The sequence below is a fragment of the Hyperolius riggenbachi genome, chromosome 9 (assembly GCF_040937935.1).
Source record: "Hyperolius riggenbachi isolate aHypRig1 chromosome 9, aHypRig1.pri, whole genome shotgun sequence".
NCBI lineage: Eukaryota > Metazoa > Chordata > Amphibia > Anura > Hyperoliidae > Hyperolius > Hyperolius riggenbachi.
Window position 1 is genome coordinate 243,468,242 of NC_090654.1, and position 20,481 is coordinate 243,488,722.

General features: G+C 46.8%; 1 protein-coding gene across 2 annotated transcripts in view; it reads left to right on the forward strand.

Moving 5' to 3' along the window:
- The first annotated feature begins 5,153 nt into the window (after window positions 1-5,153).
- Window positions 5,154-20,481, forward strand: part of C9H14orf180 (chromosome 9 C14orf180 homolog) — a 45,710-nt gene continuing 30,382 nt past the window's right edge. The window contains exon 1 of one of the 2 annotated variants that reach the window (XM_068252028.1): window positions 5,154-5,230. In XM_068252028.1, coding sequence (XP_068108129.1) covers window positions 5,192-5,230 — 39 coding nt within the window. In that variant the 5' untranslated portion in view covers window positions 5,154-5,191. Of the gene's footprint in view, window positions 5,231-14,944; window positions 15,096-20,481 lie in introns of those variants that run through there. The other variant, XR_011023827.1, reaches the window with a different exon arrangement.

The window sequence follows — 20,481 nt, forward strand, 5'->3', positions numbered from 1 at the left end:
AATTTGTTTACCCAAGGGCTGGAGTGCGGTACAAATATGAGTGCAGGCAACAGTGAAGCATGGTGGAGGTTCCATGCAAGTTTGGGGCTGGATTTCTGCAAATGGTCCTTAATGCTGAGAAATTCAAGCAGATACTTATTCATCATGCAATACAATCAGTAAAGCATCTGACTGGCCTCAAATGTATTCTTCAGCAGGACAATGACCCCAAATACACAGCCTTTGTCGTTAAGAACTATCTTCAGCATAAAGAAGAATGAGTGCTGGATATGATGGAATAGTTTGCGTAGAGTTCTGCTCTGAACTTCATTAAGTGTGTCTGGGATTAGATGATAACCTAGGACTTGAGGCAGCCTACATCCACAGAAGATCTGGAGATAGTTCTCCAAAATGTTGGGAACAATCTACTTGCTGGGTTCCTTCAAAAACTGCAATGCAAGTGTACCTAGAAGAACTGAAGCTGTTTTGAAGGCAAATATTGACAACTATTCAAATAGAAGAAAATCCAGGCACACAAACTATTGTGTTGATTTATATTTATTTTCTGTTCATTCATTTTGCACTGCTAATTGATAAAAAAAAACCATTAACACGTCTCATTCTACTTCCTGATTCTCAGATCAGGAACTAGAGCATAAGCGGAGCAGCAGAGGAGACAGGAGGAACTTGGACCTCTAATGCCTGGAGCCCAGGGAAGGTGAGCTGTAATACCTGTCTTGCTATACCTGCCCCCAAATTGCACTCCTCCATCCCTCCCACCCCAGTCATCACACACTGATTGCTATTCGACTAAGAGGCGCCCCAGAGCCCCAAACTCCCCCCCCAACACTTTAATCAATAGTTATTTGGCTTGCCATCACTGCCATGTATCCCTTTTTTTATTTCTCTCTGCTTCAAACACAGTAGGGGAATGATAGCTGAGTGAGTTGTGCGCCCCCTCCTGCACTGCACCCTGAGGCTGGAGCCTCTCTCGCCTCTGCCTCGTCCCAGCCCTGCTGCCCACTGTGCCGCTCTCTGGGGGAGGCGGGATCTGGGGGGAGGCGGGAGGATAAAGTCTCAATATGTAGACAAGATAAGGTAAAAAGACAGTGGGAGCCTAACATTATGGGGGGTGGAGAGGGGGGTGGAGACAGTGTAAAGATTAAGGAGGTTGGTAAAACTTCAAGTAGCCCATTTCGTGTAAACAAAATTGGTAAATGTGTTGGTAAAAATATAAAGTGCATGGTAACCAATGCTCGGAGCCTTGCAAATAAAATAGACGAACTAGAGTTCATTCTGAATGACAAAGGCTATGACATTGTGGGAATAACCGAGACATGGATGGATGAAAGCCATGACTGGATAGCTAATTTAAAAGGATACAATGTGTTTAGGAGGGATAGAACAGGGAAAAAAGGTGGAGGGGTTTGTCTCTTTGTTAAGAATTCTTTTACAGCTGTCCTCAACGATGAGATGGAGGAAGATTGCGAAGATGTGGAGTCCGTTTGGGTAAATATTCATGGTGGAAATAAAAGTTGCCAATTGCTTATTGGGGTATGCTACAGACCACCTCTTATTAATGAAGCTGCAGAACTGCGATTACTACAGCAGATTGAAAAAGCTGCAAGTAAAAACGAGGTCATAATTATGGGCGACTTCAACTTTCCAGACATTGACTGGGGTATTGGGGCTACCCATTCTGGTAAAAGCAGCAGATTTCTTGCAGCACTACAGGACAATTACTTGACTCAAATGGTAACGGAACCAACTAGGGGGAATGCGTTACTGGATCTGATCATTTCTAATAGACCAGATAATGTATCAAATGTTCAGGTTCAAGAACATTTGGGAAATAGTGATCACAACATGATAACGTTTGATCTGGTGACTGATAGGCCACGGGGCAGCGGGACCACTAAAACTATGAATTTTAGAAAAGCAAAGTTCAATCAAATTAGGCAGGCACTAAGTTTGGTGAACTGGGATAATGTACTACAAGGGGACGACACTGAAGGGAAATGGCAAGCTTTTAAACGTATTCTCAATCAATATTGTAGTATGTATATCCCATATGGAAACAAAATGTCTAGGAATAAAAAAAGGCCTCTATGGATGAATAGAAAGGTTAGGGATAAAATGAAGAGGAAAAAGAATGCCTATAAGGTCCTAAAACAGGAGGGGACTGAGGCTGCACTAAGCAATTATAAGGAGTGCAATAAAAATTGTAAAAAAGAAATTAGGCTGGCAAAGATCGAAGCTGAAAATCAAATCGCTAGGGATATCAAATCTAACCCAAAAAAGTTTTACAAGTACATCAACTCTAAAAAAAGAAAGGTTGACTGTATAGGAATCCTAAAGGATGAGGGTGGGAACTCAATGGTGGACGACCAAGGTAAGGCAGAGTTATTAAATGCTTTCTTTGCTTCTGTCTTCACAAAGGAAACAGCACTGTTGCAAATTACAGAGGCAGAAGAGTCTCAATCTTCTAACTGTAATATTGAATACTTAACGCAGGAAGAAGTAAAGGCAAGACTAAATAAATTAAAAATAGACAAGGCACCTGGCCCGGATGGCATGCATCCTCGGGTCCTAAGAGAATTAAGTTCAGTTATAGCTAAGCCCCTTTATCTTATTTTTTGTGACTCTCTTGCAACTGGCAGAGTCCCAGTGGATTGGCGTACAGCCCACGTTTTCCCATTATTTAAGAAGGGCAAAAAAATCTGATCCAGGAAATTATAGACCTGTAAGCTTAACATCAGTTGTATGCAAACTATTTGAGGGGTTACTAAGAGATACTATACATGACTTCATAGTAAAAAATAATCTTATTTCTCAGCATCAACATGGGTTTACTAAAGACAGGTCCTGTTTGACTAACATGCTCAGCTTTTATGAGGTAGTGAATGCTAATATGGATATTGGGAATGCTGTAGATGTGATATACTTGGACTTTGCAAAGGCCTTCGACACTGTTCCCCACAGAAGTCTGGTGCAAAAGTTGAGGATGCAAGGACTGGGGAAGAGTTTGTGTGCATGGATAGGGAACTGGCTAATGGAAAGAAAACAAAGAGTTGTGGTCAATGGATCGTACTCAAAATGGGAGACTGTTAGCAGTGGGGTCCCACAGGGGTCTGTACTGGGTCCAGTGCTCTTCAATTTATTTATTAATGACCTAGTAGATGCAGTAGTGAGCAATGTTGCTATTTTTGCAGATGATACAAAATTGTGCAGAATCATCAACTCTCAGGAAGATAGTGTCATATTGCAACAGGATCTGGATAGGATGGCTATATGGGCACATACATGGCAGATGAAATTCAATGTTGACAAATGTAAAGTCATGCATTTTGGTCGTACCAATGGTCTAGCACCATATAAAATAAATGGGATACAGTTGGGAACATCAAACTTGGAGAAGGACTTAGGAGTACTCATCGACAACAAGTTAAATAATCGTACTCAATGCCAAGCCGCTGCAGCTAAAGCGAACAAAATTTTGGGATGCATTAAAAGGGAAATAAAAACTCGAGATGCTAGCATAATATTGCCCCTGTTTAACTCTCTAGTAAGGCCACATTTGGAATATGGAATTCAGTTCTGGGCACCACATTACAAAAAAGATATTGCAGTTTTAGAGCAGGTGCAGAGACGAGCTACAAAATTGATACGTGGGATGGAAGGTCTCGCTTACCAAGAAAGGTTAGATAAACTGGGTTTATTTAGTCTAGAGAAAAGACGCCTTAGAGGAGATCTAATTAACATGTATAAATACATTAGAGGGCAATATAATAGCTTGGCGGATGAGCTTTTTGTCCCTAGGCCTTCTCAAAGGACTAGAGGACATGAGCTGCGCATGGAGGAAAAACGTTTTAGCCATTTATTTAGGAAAGGGTTCTTTACAGTAAGAGTGGTTAAGATGTGGAATGCATTGCCACAGGAAGTCGTTATGGCAAACTCTATACCTGCATTTAAAGGGGGCTTAGATGCTTTCCTTGCGTTGAAAGACATCCATGGCTACAATTACTAGGTTATGCCTAATGATGTTGATCCAGGGATTTTATCTGATTGCCATCTGGAGTCAGGAAGGAATTTTTCCCATTTGGGGCTAATTGGACCATGCCTGGTGGGGTTTTTTTCGCCTTCCTCTGGATCAACAGGGGTATGTGGGGGACGGGCTGGAGTTGTACTTTGTACTGGTTGAACTCGATGGACGTATGTCTTTTTTCAGCCAAAATAACTATGTAACTATGTAACTATGATAAGGGGGAGCACAGGTGGAAACACATTGACAGGAGGGAGTCCAGAGGAGAGGGATGGAGGATAGGAGTAGGACCCCATCCCCCTGCCCATGCCACTCGACACCAGGGAAATGTATAGGTGTGGGGGGGATATTGCCACTAGCAACAGGGAACTGTATAGGGGTGGGAGGGGAGCCACTGTCACTAAACAGCAGTGAAATGTATGGGGGGGGCACTGACACTAACTCCAAGGAAATGTATAGGGGTGGGGCAGGGCATTGCCACTAAACAGGGAACTGTATAGGGGTGAGACGGGGGCCACTGCCACTAGACAGCAGGGAAATGTACAGGGGAGGGAGGAGACCACTAGACCACTAGGGGGGACACCATAGAAGCTTAGGAGAGGGTCGAATCAATACATCCATAATGTGGAGTGTCTGCCTCTGCTGTTGGAAAACCTGCTCCTGGCCCCACATGAAATGTGAAAAAAAAATGTCGGCCTGAACTCTCATAAATGGATGCATGCATGACCATAGTCATCAGATCATGGTCATCCAACAACACATTGGGAGAATGAGCAGCAGAGTTAATGTCACGAACTACTGACCTTTATGTATTTCCCAAATGCATTCATATTGTTATATTACAAAAATGTTGTATTTGTGTTTTGTGCTCTGTTCTAAACTTCTTTATATTTTCATTTCAGTTTTTCATTACACCATTTCTCCTTTCCCAGTGTTTATAATTTAAAGGCTTTGTTATTTAGTTGTTGAAACATCTACGTGCCAGGTTTCTAGGTTCCTCTACCATCTCTTGACAACGCAAACGTCGACTTGTTTACAGGTTGGAAATTAAATGTCTTCCTGTTCTTTTAACAGCAGCAGCTGAACATTAATCTTAAATTGTATATTTCATGGGCCATTTATAATGAAAAACATGAATTTGTGGATGTTTTCCAAACTATATTATGTACAATGATGGAGCAAGCAAAGGTCAAGCTTGAAAATATAGAGGTGAGTTTTACAAGCTTACATTCAATTACTAGAGCTTACCGTAGCCTTGAACAGTAAGTTAGTATACTGGGGGAAGGGTTGTAAATCCAGTAATGGCTATATACTGGTGGCACCTGTACAAATCCCCTTCAGCAACTGATTTATTGGGCAGGAGATTAAATTCTAGAACTTTTTTTTTCACGCAGGATGAGAGTGACTATAATGCATATTATTATGTACCCCATGTTTGTTTCTTATTTTGTACAGCGCCACGGAATATGTGGGCACTTTATAAATCAATAATAATAATAAAAAGGAGGATCATAGCAGATGTATGCAAACTACCTTCGATCATCTAAATTAAAAGATCATTTCTTCACAAAATGCCAGGTGTAGATGTTTGCCTTTTATATGGCTTGTACTATAAATGAGCTCCATGCCATACTTTACATATTTCCTGCATTTCAGTGCGTGGGCAGTTCAAAGAGCTCTTCCACTATAAGTTCCCATATATAATTACACCCAAGTGCTTTTGGGTGAGGACAAAGTGATAAGAAAGAGGACCACATTCCTTAACATTGTGAAACTTTGTTTTATAAGAGGGGCGAGTTTTTGTCACCACCTACCAAGGAATATAACTTCGTGAAGGCCCCACTTCTAGCCATTGCATACAGATGATATGTACAGTTGGTGACAAAGGAGCAGGGACCACAGAGGTCACAAACACAATGGGGCTTTGTGTTTTAGAGTTAAAAAAAACTTTCATACCCCCTTCCTTCTGATCTAGTGCTCAAACTACCCACCATGATGCATCAGTGTTTCCAACACTGTCACACTTACCACTCCCGGGTTCAAGGAAGGTCCTCCGGTACCGACGTGTTTGGGAATGGGTGGTATGTGGGAGGTTCTAGACAGTCTCATGGCAACAGTACTCCAAATAGAGTACACAGAGCTTTGTTGTCAAGGCTCCAAAGAAGAGCTAGCTATTTGAGCTATACTGTCAGATTAGATATTAGCTGGCTGCAAACTGAAACTGAAAAATCACTTTAAATGGGCATAGCAATCTGCTATGGGGCCCTGGAGCAGAGGGGGGCCAGTGGGTACTTTATGTATTCACCATAAACTTTATTGTGTTCCTCCACCCTCAAACTTTGTCTCAGTGCCCATGGGCTATGTGTAGTGTTGATTGCACGAGACTGTAAATTGCCCAACAAACTCATATCCATAGAGTAGGGGCAGGTGGCATTTCTTATGAGTGCCTACATCTGAGGGCTCCATGAAACTTTTGCTATGGGACCCCATGATCTCTAGCTACGCCACTGACCTAAATTACCTTAAAACTACAAAAAGAGTTTTGCAACGCTAGTCCACATTTATCGTAGTCTGATAACGAAAGTGTAATTTCCCTTTAATGACTATTTCAAATAAATGTGACAACATTATCTGCATCAGGGGCAAACCCAGGATTTTCAAGGGGGGATTCCTGAAAGGTCTCCCTCAGCCACGCACAATACAGTATAATAATATGGTAGGACATCATGTTGGGTACACATAATGCAATTTCCCGTCTGACTGACAGGATCTGACAATTATTTCCTAACTGTCCAATCTGCTTCTGATCGACAATGGGATTGATCAGGAGAAGTTTGAATGCTGATAATAATGAGGACAGCCGACATTGCTAATGAAGGTGAAAGTGAAGCATTCACACAGCAGGGCACAGGGCTGTGCTCATACCTGAGTCTGTTAAGTTCCCCAGAGCTGCTTCATGCTCTGTACACACTCTGCTTCTCCATTTAAAGTCAACAGTCACTGCGAAAGAAAGGGGGCAGGCCCCACATAGTGCAGGCAGCAGCATGGTGCTGTGAGCTGTAGGATGCCTGCAGATATTCTGGTGTCTCAACTTGTGCCTGTCCCCAGACACTGCACCGACCCTGGTCTGAGGGGGGATTCTAGGCAGCTGTAATCCCCCCCCCCCCCCTACATTTGCCTATGTGCATCTAGATAGTCTTTCCATATATGCACAGGAGCTGCCATCCTACTGGTGATATCGGCTCTATTGACAGAACATGGAGAATTCACTGGCCTGTGGTTTGTGTGACCCCATCAAGTCAGCATTGAGTGTTAACTGCTACAGAGAACCAGCAAACTAATCACTGTTTTGTTTGTACAAGACACTGAGAGATATGGAGGAGGTCCAAACGGTTCTTAAACACAGAATAAACACAGCTAAGAGCTAGAGGCGCTGTAATTTCAACAACCATGATGTATTAGAGAAAGAGTCAGTAAGGAGTAGAGATGTCGTGAACGGTTCGCCTGCGAACGGTTCCAGGCGAACTTTGGGGATTCACGTTCGCCTGCACCAGGAGAAATTTTGCGGAAGTTCGATTCGCCCCATAATGCACTATGAGGGTCAACTTTGACCCTCTGCATCACAGTCAGCAGGCACATTGTAGCCATTCAGGCTACACTAAGCCCTGGAGCCCCACCCCCCCCCCCCTTATATAGGGCAGGCTGCGGTGGCCATTAGCCTCACTCGTGTGCTTACTAGAGAGTAGAGACAGACTAGGGACAGCTGCTGCAGACTTGTTCTTCTAGGGACAGATTAGTTAGGTTCTTGGCTGCTTAGCTTGCTCCTGGCTGATTGTTATTGCTTTTATAGCACCCCTCAATAGCTCTTTTCAGAGCTCATCCTGTACTTTTTTTTTTTCTGTGTGTCAAACTGACACTTTTTTTGCATGCACAGCCTTGCTAATTGATAGTGTGTGTGCCACTGCCAGCAGCCCAGCACATTCAGTGACTACCTGTGTGTGTGACAGGGAGCTGCACATTGTACTGCCCAGTACTGCATATACCCAGTACCTGTTGTGTTTACTTAACCCACCTCATCACTGCATATACTTAGCTTTGTGTTGAGTAAACTCAGCTCACTGCATCTAACTACCTGTTGTGTTGCGTGAACCCACATCACTGCATCTAAGTACCTTTACTGTTCAGTGAACCCGGCTCACTGCATCTAACTACCTGTTGTGTTGAGTGAACCCACCTCACTGCATCTAAGTACCTTTACTGTTCAGTGAACCCAGCTCACTGCATCTTACTACCTGTTGTGTTCAGTGAACCCATCTCACTGCATCTAAGTACCTTTATTGTTCAGTGAACCCAGCTCACTGCATCCAACTACCTGTTGTGTTGAGTAAACCCAGCTCACTGCATCTAAGTACCTTTATTGTTCAGTGAACCCAGCTCTCTGCATCCAATTACCTGTTGTGTTGAGTGAACCCACCTCACTGCATCTAAGTACCTTTACTGTTCAGTGAACCCAGCTCACTGCATCTTTCTACCTGTTGTGTTCAGTGAACCCAGCTCACTGCATCTAAGTACCTTTATTGTTCATTGAACCCAGCTCACTGCATCCAACTACCTGTTGTGTTGAGTGAACCCAGCTCACTGCATCTAAGTACCTTTAATGTTCAGTGAACCCAGCTCACTGCATCAAACTACCTGTTGTGTTGAGTGAACCCACCTCACTGCATCTAAGTACCTTTACTGTTCAGTGAACCAAGCTCACTGCATCTTACTACCTGTTGTGTTCAGTGAACCCACCTCACTGCATCTAAGTACCTTTACTGTTCAGTGAACCCAGCTCACTGCATCCAACTACCTGTTGTGTTCAGTGAACCCACCTCACTGCATCTAAGTACCTTTACTGTTCAGTGAACCCAGCTCACTGCATCTAACTACCTGTTGTTTTGAGTGAACCCACCTCACTGCATATACCTAGCATCCCCCCAAGATGGACAAACCAGGTAGAGGAAGAGGTAGAGGCAGACCCAGAGGAAGGCCACCAGGCACTGGCAGGTCTGTGCGAGGTGGTGTTGCTGTGATTTCATGCGGACCTGGCCGAAAATACAGTGCTCAGAAGAAGGCACGTGCCATCACTTCCCAAGATCAGGACGTGCTTGACTATTTAACACAGAACACCTCATCTACCGCAGCCACCAGCGCTACAACAAGCACCACATCCGCTGCATTTGACACTTCGCAGGAGTTATTTGGTGGTGGTGGTGAAATCACTGATTCACACCCACTACTGCAACAACAGGAAGAAGGCGCAGGTACACCACCTCATACGTCTGAGTTAGGTGGCGATAGTATGGACGTAACGTGTGAGGAGGGGGATGATAAACCACCTGAAGTTGGTGCAGTTGAAGAGGTGTCTGAGGAAAGCGAAGCTGGCCAGGAGGATTATGATGACGATTATACGGATACCACATATGTTCCCGGTAGAGGAGATGACCAGGGGGACAGTTCAGAGGAAGAGTCAGAGAGGAGTAGGAAGAGACGACTCCATGATAGAAGCAGAGGGAGCTCGTCCTCAGAAACAGCTGAGGGCAGTGTCCGGCACCATGTATCGCCAGCTATGGCCAGCCAGCCAACATGCCCTTCAACGTCAGCTACTGATGCCACCGTAGCGCCATCACCCCAGGGGGGCTCAGCGGTTTGGAAATTTTTTCACGTGTGTGTCTCAGATCGGAGCAAAGCCATCTGTTGTCTCTGCCAGCAAAAATTGAGCCGTGGAAAGGCCAACTCTCACGTAGGGACAAGTGCCTTACGAAGGCACCTGGAGAGAAGGCACAAACAGCTATGGCAAGAACACCTGAGGAAAAGCAGCACCCCTCAAAAGACAAGCCACCCTCCTCCTCTTCCTCCTTCAGGTGCATCGTCTTTATCCACTTTCTCCCTTGCACCTTCACAGCCACCCTCCTCCACACCGCCTCTTCCCTTCAGCGGTTCCTTCTCCTCTGCCCACAGCAGTACCCAGCTGTCCGTGAAGGAAGTATTTGAGCGTAAGAAGCAAATGTCTGCCAGTCACCCTCTTGCCCGGCGTCTGACAGCTGGCGTGGCGGAACTATTAGCTCGCCAGTTATTACCATACAAGCTGGTGGAGTCGGAGGCATTCTGTAAGTTTGTGGCCATTGGTACACCGCAGTGGAAGATACCAGGCCGCAATTATTTTTCACAAAAGGCCATACCCAAACTGTACCATGCAGTTGAAAGGCAAGTGGTGTCATCTCTGGCACACAGCGTTGGGTCAAGGGTCCACCTGACCACGGATGCCTGGTCTGCCAAGCACGGGCAGGGCCACTACATTACATACACAGCCCATTGGGTCAACCTGGTGACCGATGGCAGCAAGCAGGGAGTATGTGGCTGTGCAGCGGACCGACTTGTCACACCTCCACGGCTTGCAGGCAGGCCTCCAGCCACCTCCTCTCCATCTGCTACCACCGCTTCGCTGTCGTCATCCTCCTCCTCCTCCTTGGCTGGTGCCGTGATCTCCTCTCCAGCTACACAGCCCCAGCACCCCAGGGCCTATGCTGCATGCCAGGTACGACGGTGTCACGCAGTGTTAGACATGTCTTGCCTGAAAGCGGAGAGTCACACTGGAGCAGCTCTCCTGGCTGCTCTTAACAAACAGGTGGAGCAATGGCTGACCCCGCACAAGCTTGAGATCGGCAACGTGGTGTGTGACAATGGCAGCAATCTCATTGATGCGTTGAATTTGAGAAAGCTGACACACATACGCTGCATGGCACATGTGCTGAATCTGGTCATGCAAAGATTTGTGTCCAAGTACCCAGGCTTAGAGGATGTCCTGAAGCAGGCCAGGAAGTTGTGTGGGCATTTCAGGCGCTCTTACAAGGCCATGGCACGCTTTGCGGACATTCAGCGTAGAAACAACTTGCCGGTGAGACGCCTGATTTGCGATAGCCCGACTCGCTGGAATTCCACCCTGCTGATGTTCTCTCACCTGCTAGACCAGGTGAAAGCCGTCACCCAGTACGTGTATCATTACATTACAGGGACACAATCTGAGAGGATGGGGATGTTGTGGCCCAACAACTGGACACTGATGCGAAATGCATGCAGGGTCATGGAGCCCTTTGAGGAGGTGACCAAACTGGTGAGTCGCGATGAGGGCACCATCAGCAACTTGATCCCCTACGCCTACTTCCTGGAGCGTGCCGTGCATAGAGTGGTGGATACAGCTGTGGAGGAGCGTGAACGAGAAGCGTTACGGCAGCAGGAGTCGTGGGAGCCATTTACACCCGAACCCGATGTTTCCACAACACCTGCGGCAGCACAGAGGGTGGAGGAGGAGGAGGAGGAGGAAAAAGAGGAGTCGTGTGGGGAAGGAGAGGGGTCAGACTCTGATGATGGTGATGATGAGGAAGGTGTTTCTGTGGAGGAGGAAGAGGCGGCGGAAGAAGAACAACCACGGCAGCCGTCACAGGGGGTTACTGCTGCTCCACGTTCCTGTGGTATTGTTCGTGGCTGGGGGGAGGAAGAGGAGTTGCATCCCGTCACTGAGGAAGAGCAAGAGGAGATGGAGAGTACGTCTGCATCCAGCTTTGTGCAGATGCCCTCTTTCATGTTGTCCAGCCTGTTGAGGGACCCCCGTATCAAAAAATCAAGGCGAATGACCTGTACTGGGTGGCCACGCTACTAGACCCTCGGTACAGGCACAAAGTGGCGGACCTGTTACCAACTCAACACAAAGCGGAAAGGATGCAGCACTTGCAGAACAAGCTGTCGATGATGCTTTACAATGCATTTAAGGGTGATGTGGCTGCACAACGCAATCAAGGTACCACTGGCAGTAACCCTCCTCCTCCCAAGTCCACGCAGGCAAGGACAGGATGCTCCAGCGATCTCAGGGTGATGTCGGACATGCGGACGTTCTTTAGTCCACTCCTCGCCATAGTCCTTCCAGATCCACCCTCCACCAACGCCTGGACCGGCAGGTAGCTGACTACCTGGCCTTGAGTGTGGATGTAGACACTGCGAAAAGCGACGATGAACCCCTGGACTACTGGTTGCGCAGGCTTGACCTGTGGCCAGAGCTGTCCCAATTTGCCATACAACTTCTCTCTTGCCCTGCCGCAAGTGTCCTGTCAGAAAGGACCTTCAGTGCAGCTGGAGGCATAGTTACTGAGAAGAGAAGTCGCCTAAGTCACGACAGTGTTCAGTACCTGACCTTTATCAAAATGAATGAGGAATGGATCACGGATGGCTACTGCACGACCGAAGACTAACTCAGTCCTCACACACAGCATCTCTGCCTGCAGACCGCTTGCCTTCTCCGCCACCACCAACAGGGTCCAGGACTCTAGGCGGATTCCTGAATTTTTAAGGCCGCTGCTAGCAGCGGCCGCTACACTAATTTTTCTGGTGCGTGTACATGCCTGGCTAATTTTTCTGGCTGCACTGCGGGCGGCTGCAACAAAAAAACAAAAGGCATGTACATGTGCCCATCCTCCTTCGTGATCATTACCTTGCCGCGGTGAAGGGGCTTGCGTATCACAATGAAGCAATGACCGCCGGCTATTTGAGTGTCTCGGGTGGGGGTGGCACACAAAAGATAATAAGGTCGTTGCTTCATTGTGGTAAGACCAAATTTGATCAGCTGGACAGTCACTGTTGTTCTATCATTGAGCTACCACAGCCTGGCGACCATATGGGCTTGAAAAACACCACGGCCTACACTCTGGCCACGTTGCGCAAAAGTCCAGCATGGCTGTCACTACGCAAACAGCCCGGCGACCATATGGGCTTGAAAAACGCCACGGCCTACACTCTGGCCACGGTGCGCACCAGTCCAGCACGGCCATCACTACGCAAACAGCTGTTTGCGGTGCGCTACACAGTGAGTTTGGTGTGTCAGTGTGAAGCAGAACTCTAATTACACTCCCTGATTAATGTATACCCATGCAAGATGTTTGAAAGCACTTTAGGCTTGCAATTTAGCATTCAATGTGATTTCTGCCCTTAAAACGCTGCTTTGCGTCAAATCCAGATTTTTCCCCGGGACTTTGGGCATGTATCCCACTCCGCCATGCCCCCCTCCAGGTGTTAGACCCCTTGAAACATCTTTTCCATCACTTTTGTGGCCAGCATAATTTTTTCTATTTTTCAGAGTTCGCCTCCCCATTGAAGTTTATCGCGATTCTCGAACTTTTACGCGAACCAAACCTTCCGCGAAGGTTCGCGAACGGGGTTCACAAACCGAAAATCGGAGGTTCGCGACATCTCTAGTAGGGAGTACCAACAAGCCCAGGTTGTCACTAACATTAACACTAAGATGGCTGAGGAGTATGCCTCTGTCACCACTAAGGGGTATCTAGTCCATCGGCGTAGCAATCACCCCTGCAACCCCTGCCATCACGGGGGGGGGGGGGGGGGCAGAGGCTTTCCACCTCCCTCTCCTTAACCGCAAGTGCAGCCAATTAGAAAAGAACCCCCCCCCCCCCCTCCTATTCACTCACGACAACCATGTGCAGGAGCATGTGCAATTTTTTTTCAGCTTCCAGAGACTGTGTCAGAGCAGAACACTCTCTGCTGCCATTTGCCAGATCCCAATCCCGTGGGGTTCAGGGACAAAAGGGGCCCCATGCTCTCATTTTTGCAGGGGGGGGGGAGGCTATTAAGTCTAGTTACACCCCTGATCTAGTAAATTTAATATGTACAGTATACACTGAAAGCTAAGAATTGATTGGTTCTTTACTTCAGCACAAGAGTTGTTTTAGCAAGGTCATGTACTTCTGTGTATTCAGTGTGCTTCTAAGTCGTACTGTAATAGGGATTGTAACATTAAAAATTAGACAGAGCTAAAAAATGTACATGAAACCCCTTTTTTTCAAAACTCCCTATTTTTCTAAAATAGGTCCCTATATGTCCCCCAGTATTGCTGTTTTCCTTTTTACTTGGTCTGGGTGCATTTGCCAAACTGCAGGGACTGTGCAGTGCCAGAGAGATTGTGTGTTTCTTTGTTTTTGATTTTCTTTTGTTTCTTAGCTACAATAACAAGCTACAATCACAAGCTTATCTCAGCATGCAAATAACAAAAAGCTTCCTATTTTGAATAAGATAAGGCAGTATGAACAGAAGATAATTGAATTCCCCTCTTCCTTGAAGAGTTTACACAGTGATATTGTAAGCCTGTTGTCTAGGCGATGTTAACAGTGGGAGGGACAGTAAGTTGTTGCAGTAGCAAGGGAAAATTAACACTGAGGAGAATTGAAAAAAAAAGCAGAAAAGGGCAGAAGTGATGTCACTTTTGGCATGACAGAAAAACAGTAAAGATGGAAACCAGCAGACATTTCTTTTTTCACATTTTTCCTAAATCTGACAATGGACACTAAAAACAACAGGATATGTAAGCTAAATAGGTAATTTCTTTTTTTTTCTTTTTTTTTTTTCTTTATTTTAGTTATTATGGAGTTTCATCCCTCTATGCCAAATGGCAGCCTTGACGCTAATTTATAATTTATAAATGACATACTGTAAGCTGGTATTCCCCCTTTAAGAAACCAACAAGTTGATCTTAAACAGAAAGATGGGCTTAGCCTGCCAAGTCAACATGTCAGGGTGATGCATAGATCAGGAAAAGCGTGCAGCACAGCACAGAACAGTATTTAAATAAATGATCCGTCATTGTCACAGCCAAGTATAAACAGAGTTTACATTAGCCGAGATCCTCAGTAAAGGTCCCATACAGTGAGAGGGCGTTGACAATATTTCTTTGGGTTGTGAGAAATGCCGTTTCCACTATAATAAATATTTAGCTTCTCTGTCTAATCTATCACACAGAGGCAGGCTTGGGAACTCGTTCACATTCCCAGCAGGGATGGCAAACACTCTTCTCACAGGAGAATCAGCTGTAGTCTTATTATTATCCTATGCTGGACACAGGCACAGATCTATAGTCCTGTCCTCTATTGCAATTTAATATTTTTTTCTACTGGATCTTTGAACCAACGCCGTGGCCTATGTGGGGAAAAGAAGAAAGGATCTTGGGAAACATCGGTTTCAGAAGATAAAAGTAAGTTTCTTTGCTTTAGTTATCTGCAGATTTTGCAATATTTTTTCCATCTTTACTTATACAATAATATAACAATTCAGTACTGAAGGCCAAAAGTACAGATACATCAGACGATATATGAGCAGATTGACCAAGAGACAGATCTCTCTCTGATCTGAGACAAATCTGTTGCCCACCTGTACACCGCAGGCCGGTTCACGATCAAATTCAGCAGGAAATCTCTTGGGAATCGACCTTGTTTCACCAGAGGCATAGCTAGGGTTTTTAGTGTCCGGGGACAAAGATAGTTTTTGCACCCACACCTGGACAAAATGTGCGTGGCCACACATCAGAATGTGCTCAAGGTCATGGGTGGAGTCAAATGTACAAATGCTGTTTAGATAGCCAAATGTGCCCCCTTCCCCTGTTCAGATAGCCAGATGTGCCACCCTTTAAGTAGCCAAACATGCCCCCATTTAGATAGCCAGGTGTGCCCCCCTATAGGCAGCCAAATTTGGTATATATATAGGTAGCCAGATCTTCTCCCCTTTCCCCATTTAGATAGTGAGGTGAGCCCCCTTATAAATAGCCAGATGTGCCCACCTTTAGATAGCCAGATGTGCTCCGTGTTTCTGCCGCTGTTAATGCTCCTGCACTTCTCTGCAGAGGCAGGGAGGGAAGCAGGGCACGTCGGGCAGCCAGCGAGCCACCTCTCACGCATGTAGAGGTGCAGTGGCCGTGCTGAGTGCCCTCACAGTGCTGCGCCTGGGGACATTTGTCTCCCCTTGCCCACTCATAGCTACTCCTCTGTGTGACACCTCATCCACCTCCTCATCCCCCTAATGTAAATTGTGATGCCCCCCGCGGGGCTCTAGGCAGTATACTTTACCTGTTGGTGTCCGCCGCTGGCTCAATCCTCATACATGTGCCCCACGTGGTTGCCCGCTTAACCGTCAGATGCGTATCCACGTATACGCCGGCAACCATGTGGGGCATGTGTATGTGGACGGAGGGCAGAGCACAAAGCCAGAAGCGGACACCGACAGGTAAAGTATACTGCACAGGACACGGGGGGGACATTTTACATTAGGGGGAACAGCGCGGGGGGTTCCGTTGCATTTGTTGCTCGTCCTGATATCGCATGCCATTACCATTGCACACCTGATCAAGCATTTCAGCCTTTCATCTTGCAGTATATCCGATCAATACACGCAACCAGTTTCGACCCAAAGTTGATTCATTAATCGGGCATGTTTTTGGCGGCACCGATTTTTATCTGATCTAATTATAATAATCAAATCCAATGGTTGATCACCCGCCAAGTTGCCTGATGTATAGCCGCCATAAGGCTTGCCATCAGGAGCATAACTAGAAACCACTGGGACTCCTGCACAACTTTAGAAGCTCCCCCCCCCCCCCCATCCAACCACAAACCATCCTCCCAACCCCACCCCACCCGTACACCAACTGCTCCCTCCCTCTCTCAAAAAGGAAATCAGTCAGGATAAAGATACACACACACAACACAGACACACACACATACTATACACACACTCACATACATAGTGTATACACACACACACCCAGACAGGCTGTGTGTCTCACAATTTGCAGCAGCAGCAGCGTAACATCTTCTGCCTTGCCTGGATTCAAGGCTGGTTGTAGACATTTTGCTGCCTGAGGCAAAGTTGTGAGGATGCCCCCCCCCTGAGTTGGAATGATGGCACACAATTTGCACCGCACATTATAGCCCCTAGTATTGGTAGCTAGGTACAGTTGCCTCCAGTATAGGTTAGCCAGGTACAGTTGCCTGCAGTATATGTTGACCAGGCACTCTCTTCACTTCCTGTTTATGCCTGGTGCCTGGTTCCGGGCCATATCTTTCCCTCCTCTATGAAAACACTAACTGTCCCTCTCTGGGCTCTGTCCCTTACCTCCCTTCCTCAATGCCTAAAACTAATTGTCCCTGTTCCTGGCCCTATCCTCCTCTCCCCAATGCCAAAACTAATTACCCTCTCTGGTGCCTTGTCCTAAGCTCCCCCCCCCCCCCCATGCCTAAAACTAACTGCCCCTCTCCGGTGTCTGCCCCAAACCTCCCCAATGCCTAAAACAATCCTCCCATCTCTGGTTCATGGCCCCGTCCTCCCCTCCTCAATGCCTAAACTAACCATCACTCTCTAATGAATGTTTGATTCATTGTGCTAACATAAAAATGATCTCACATGCCAGTGGGTGTGATATGTATTCTGTTGTTATCTAATAAGATTATTTGAGTTGGCCCAGTTACCACAGAGCAGAGACTTTCCAAGATGCTGAACATACTTTGCATATATCACGCCTTACCTTTACCAACTGACGTGACTGACATAAATATACTGTACATGCATAGGGTGGGATTTCAGGAGATGAGTGCCAGAGCTTGAAGACAGAAGAGAGAGAGCTGTGTAGGTTTGAGCAAGATAGTAGAGACTTTTAATCAAGCTCAGAAGACCAGAGGATGCACAATATATCATTGTTATCGAACGGTTATGCAAAAAATTAAAGCAAGAAATAAATAATTAATATTGTAATCTTTAGTGGCAAAAATCTGCAAAATTTCAAGTGTGCTACATGATAAGATAAACATCACGAGATTGATTCACAAAGTGGTGCTAACAGTTAGCACGTTTGTGAAAAGCCCTCTATCACGCCTAAAACCTCAAAGGCCGGTGCGCGCAGAACGTCGCATCGGGTGCGACAAAAATGGCACACCCTATGCACCTTTAAGGTGGCATTGGATGCGCTGTAAACGTTGCATGGATGCAATATATGTTTCACGCGCACCAGCCTTTGTGCGCGCAAAGTTTTGCACGCGGGACTTTGCACGTGATTTGATTCAACTTGGTGCGTGCTAACTATTTAGCACCCTAATTAGTACGCCCAAAGCCTTAAGGCGTGCTAACTAGGTTAGCACCGAATAGTGAATCAGGCCACTGCAAACTGACTACACATGAGGAAGTGTAAGCAATGCAAAGGTGTAAGCGTCAGAAATGCAGATTGAGAACATAAGCAGAAGTAAAGCAAAGCTTGTAACAACGTTATAGCAGCCCTCAATACGACATCCAGCTGCATGATGGTGAGCATGTGTAGTGCACACTGGCACACAAGTCGGAACAGACAGAATGCCTTCTGTTGGTGGCCAAGTCTATGCTGCATATCAGCTCCAAAATTCATGCGGCAATGGTGGAGACTGTTTGCTGGAACTTGGCTATCTGCTGAATTGCCGCAGGGGAAAGGTCTGCTCCTTTACTTCCTTTTGATTCTTGTCGCCCCTCTTGCGCCGCCCCTCCCTCTCACTTCATAGTCTCAGCCCTTTGAATTGTGACACGATCATACCAGCTCAATCCAATGCTTCCTATTGGCAGGTTTTCAGGGGCCAAACATAATGCAAGCGGGGAAAAGCGCACGCGGGCCAAATATGATGCCAATGCAGGCCAAATTTGGCCTGCAGACCAGAGTTTGACATGTATGAGCTAACTTAACCTGTACTACTAATCCACCATGACCATTAACCGTAACCCAGGCTTGTGCAAAGGATTCAGAGGAACACTATCAATACCCAAGTGTTCTAAAATGACAATCTATATATATAATAGACTAAGTGCCTCAACCTTCAAACAAGAAGAAGAAGTACTTTGCATGAGAAAATTTATGCGTGCTCAAACACCAAGTTTAAGGCCTCTTTTCCACGGACTGTTGAGCTGTGTGCTCAGCAAGCAGTTACCAGGCAGCAGCGAGCAGATACCAGGCAGCAGCAAGCAGTTACCAGGCAGCAGCAAGCAGTTACCAGGCAGCAGCAAGCAGTTACCAGGCAGCAGCGAGCAGTTACCAGGCAGCAGCGAGCAGTTACCAGGCAGCAGCGAGCAGTTACCAGGCAGCAACAAGCAGTTACCAGGCAGCAACAAGCAGTTACCAGGCAGCAGTGAGCAGATACCAGGCAGCAGCAAGCAGTTACCAGGCAGCAGCAAGCAGTTACCAGGCAGCAGCAAGCAGTTACCAGGCAGCAGCAAGCAGTTACCAGGCAGCAACAAGCAGTTACCAGGCAGCAGTGAGCAGATACCAGGCAGCAGCAAGCAGTTACCAGGCAGCAGCAAGCAGTTACCAGGCAGCAGGGAGCAGTTGTGAGCGTTTGAGAGCCATTTCACTGCCTATTCACAGTCCATGGAAAAGAGGCCTTACCCTAGCAAGTCTGACATTGAAAATCTGGCCTAATTGGCTATTCATGAGGCAATGCTCATGCAAATGCATGCACAAACCAATACCACAAAGCAGTCACCCTGCTACATGCTACATTAGCACTATCCGGCTAAGTGCACACCAGAGCGGTTCGGCAGCGTTTTGAGATCCACTTGCGGCTGCGGATACGCTTGGGTAATGTATTTCAATGGGCTGGTGCACACCAGAGCGGGAGGCGTTTTGCTGAAATGCATACTCCCGAGGTGAGGCATTTTTTGGATTGCGGAGGCGTTTCTGCCTCCAATGTAAAGTATAGGAAAAACGCAAACCGCTCTGAAAAACGGCAGTTCAGAGCGGTTTTGCAGGCGGTTTGTTACAGAAGCTGTTCAGTAACAGCTTTACTGTAACAATATATGAAATCTACTACACCAAAAACGCTTTACAAAACCGCAAAATGCTAGCTGAAATGCTACAGAAAAATAAGAAAAAGAGTTTCAAAATCTGCTAGCATTTTGCGGATCTGCTAGCAGTTTTTGGTGTGCTCCAGGCCTCCAGGAGCGCCACGGGGAGGATTCCCAATGCCCCCTTTTTATACAACTGGGGGGACCGCAGGGTCCCAGGCTCTCTCACTGCCTGGAAACCACAGCGGCACCCCGGAGGGGGAGGCTGGGTGGCGTGGACGCCCCCCCCCAAGTGTGGCCAGCGCAGGGGAGAGCCGTCTGCACCCACCTCCCAATATTAAAAACAGGCACTTACCTTAACGTCCATTGCGTTCTGCTACATGCGCATTAATTTGGGGGCACCACATGAGAAAGGAGAGAAGCATGGGTCACCCCGAGCTTTAGAGCTCAGGGCTGGCTCACATACAGCACTCCAGAGGGGGGGGGGGGGGGGATTACAGGCGCACTCACTCCAGGGTTCACACCACCGGAGCAAGCCATCCACCACCTGCCTCCAAAGGATACAAACTGCACAAAATGCTTTCCATGAGAAAATTAATGCGCATGTAGCAGAACCCAATGGACGTTAAGGTAAGCGGCAGTTTTTAATATTAGGAGGTGGGTGCGGACGGCTCTCCCCAGCGCTGGCCACGCTTGGGGGGGGGGGGCGCAGCTGCGCCACCCAGCCTCCCACTCCGGGGTGCCGCTGTGGTTCCCAGGCAGCAAGAGAGCACTTTGCAGTATTGGTTTTT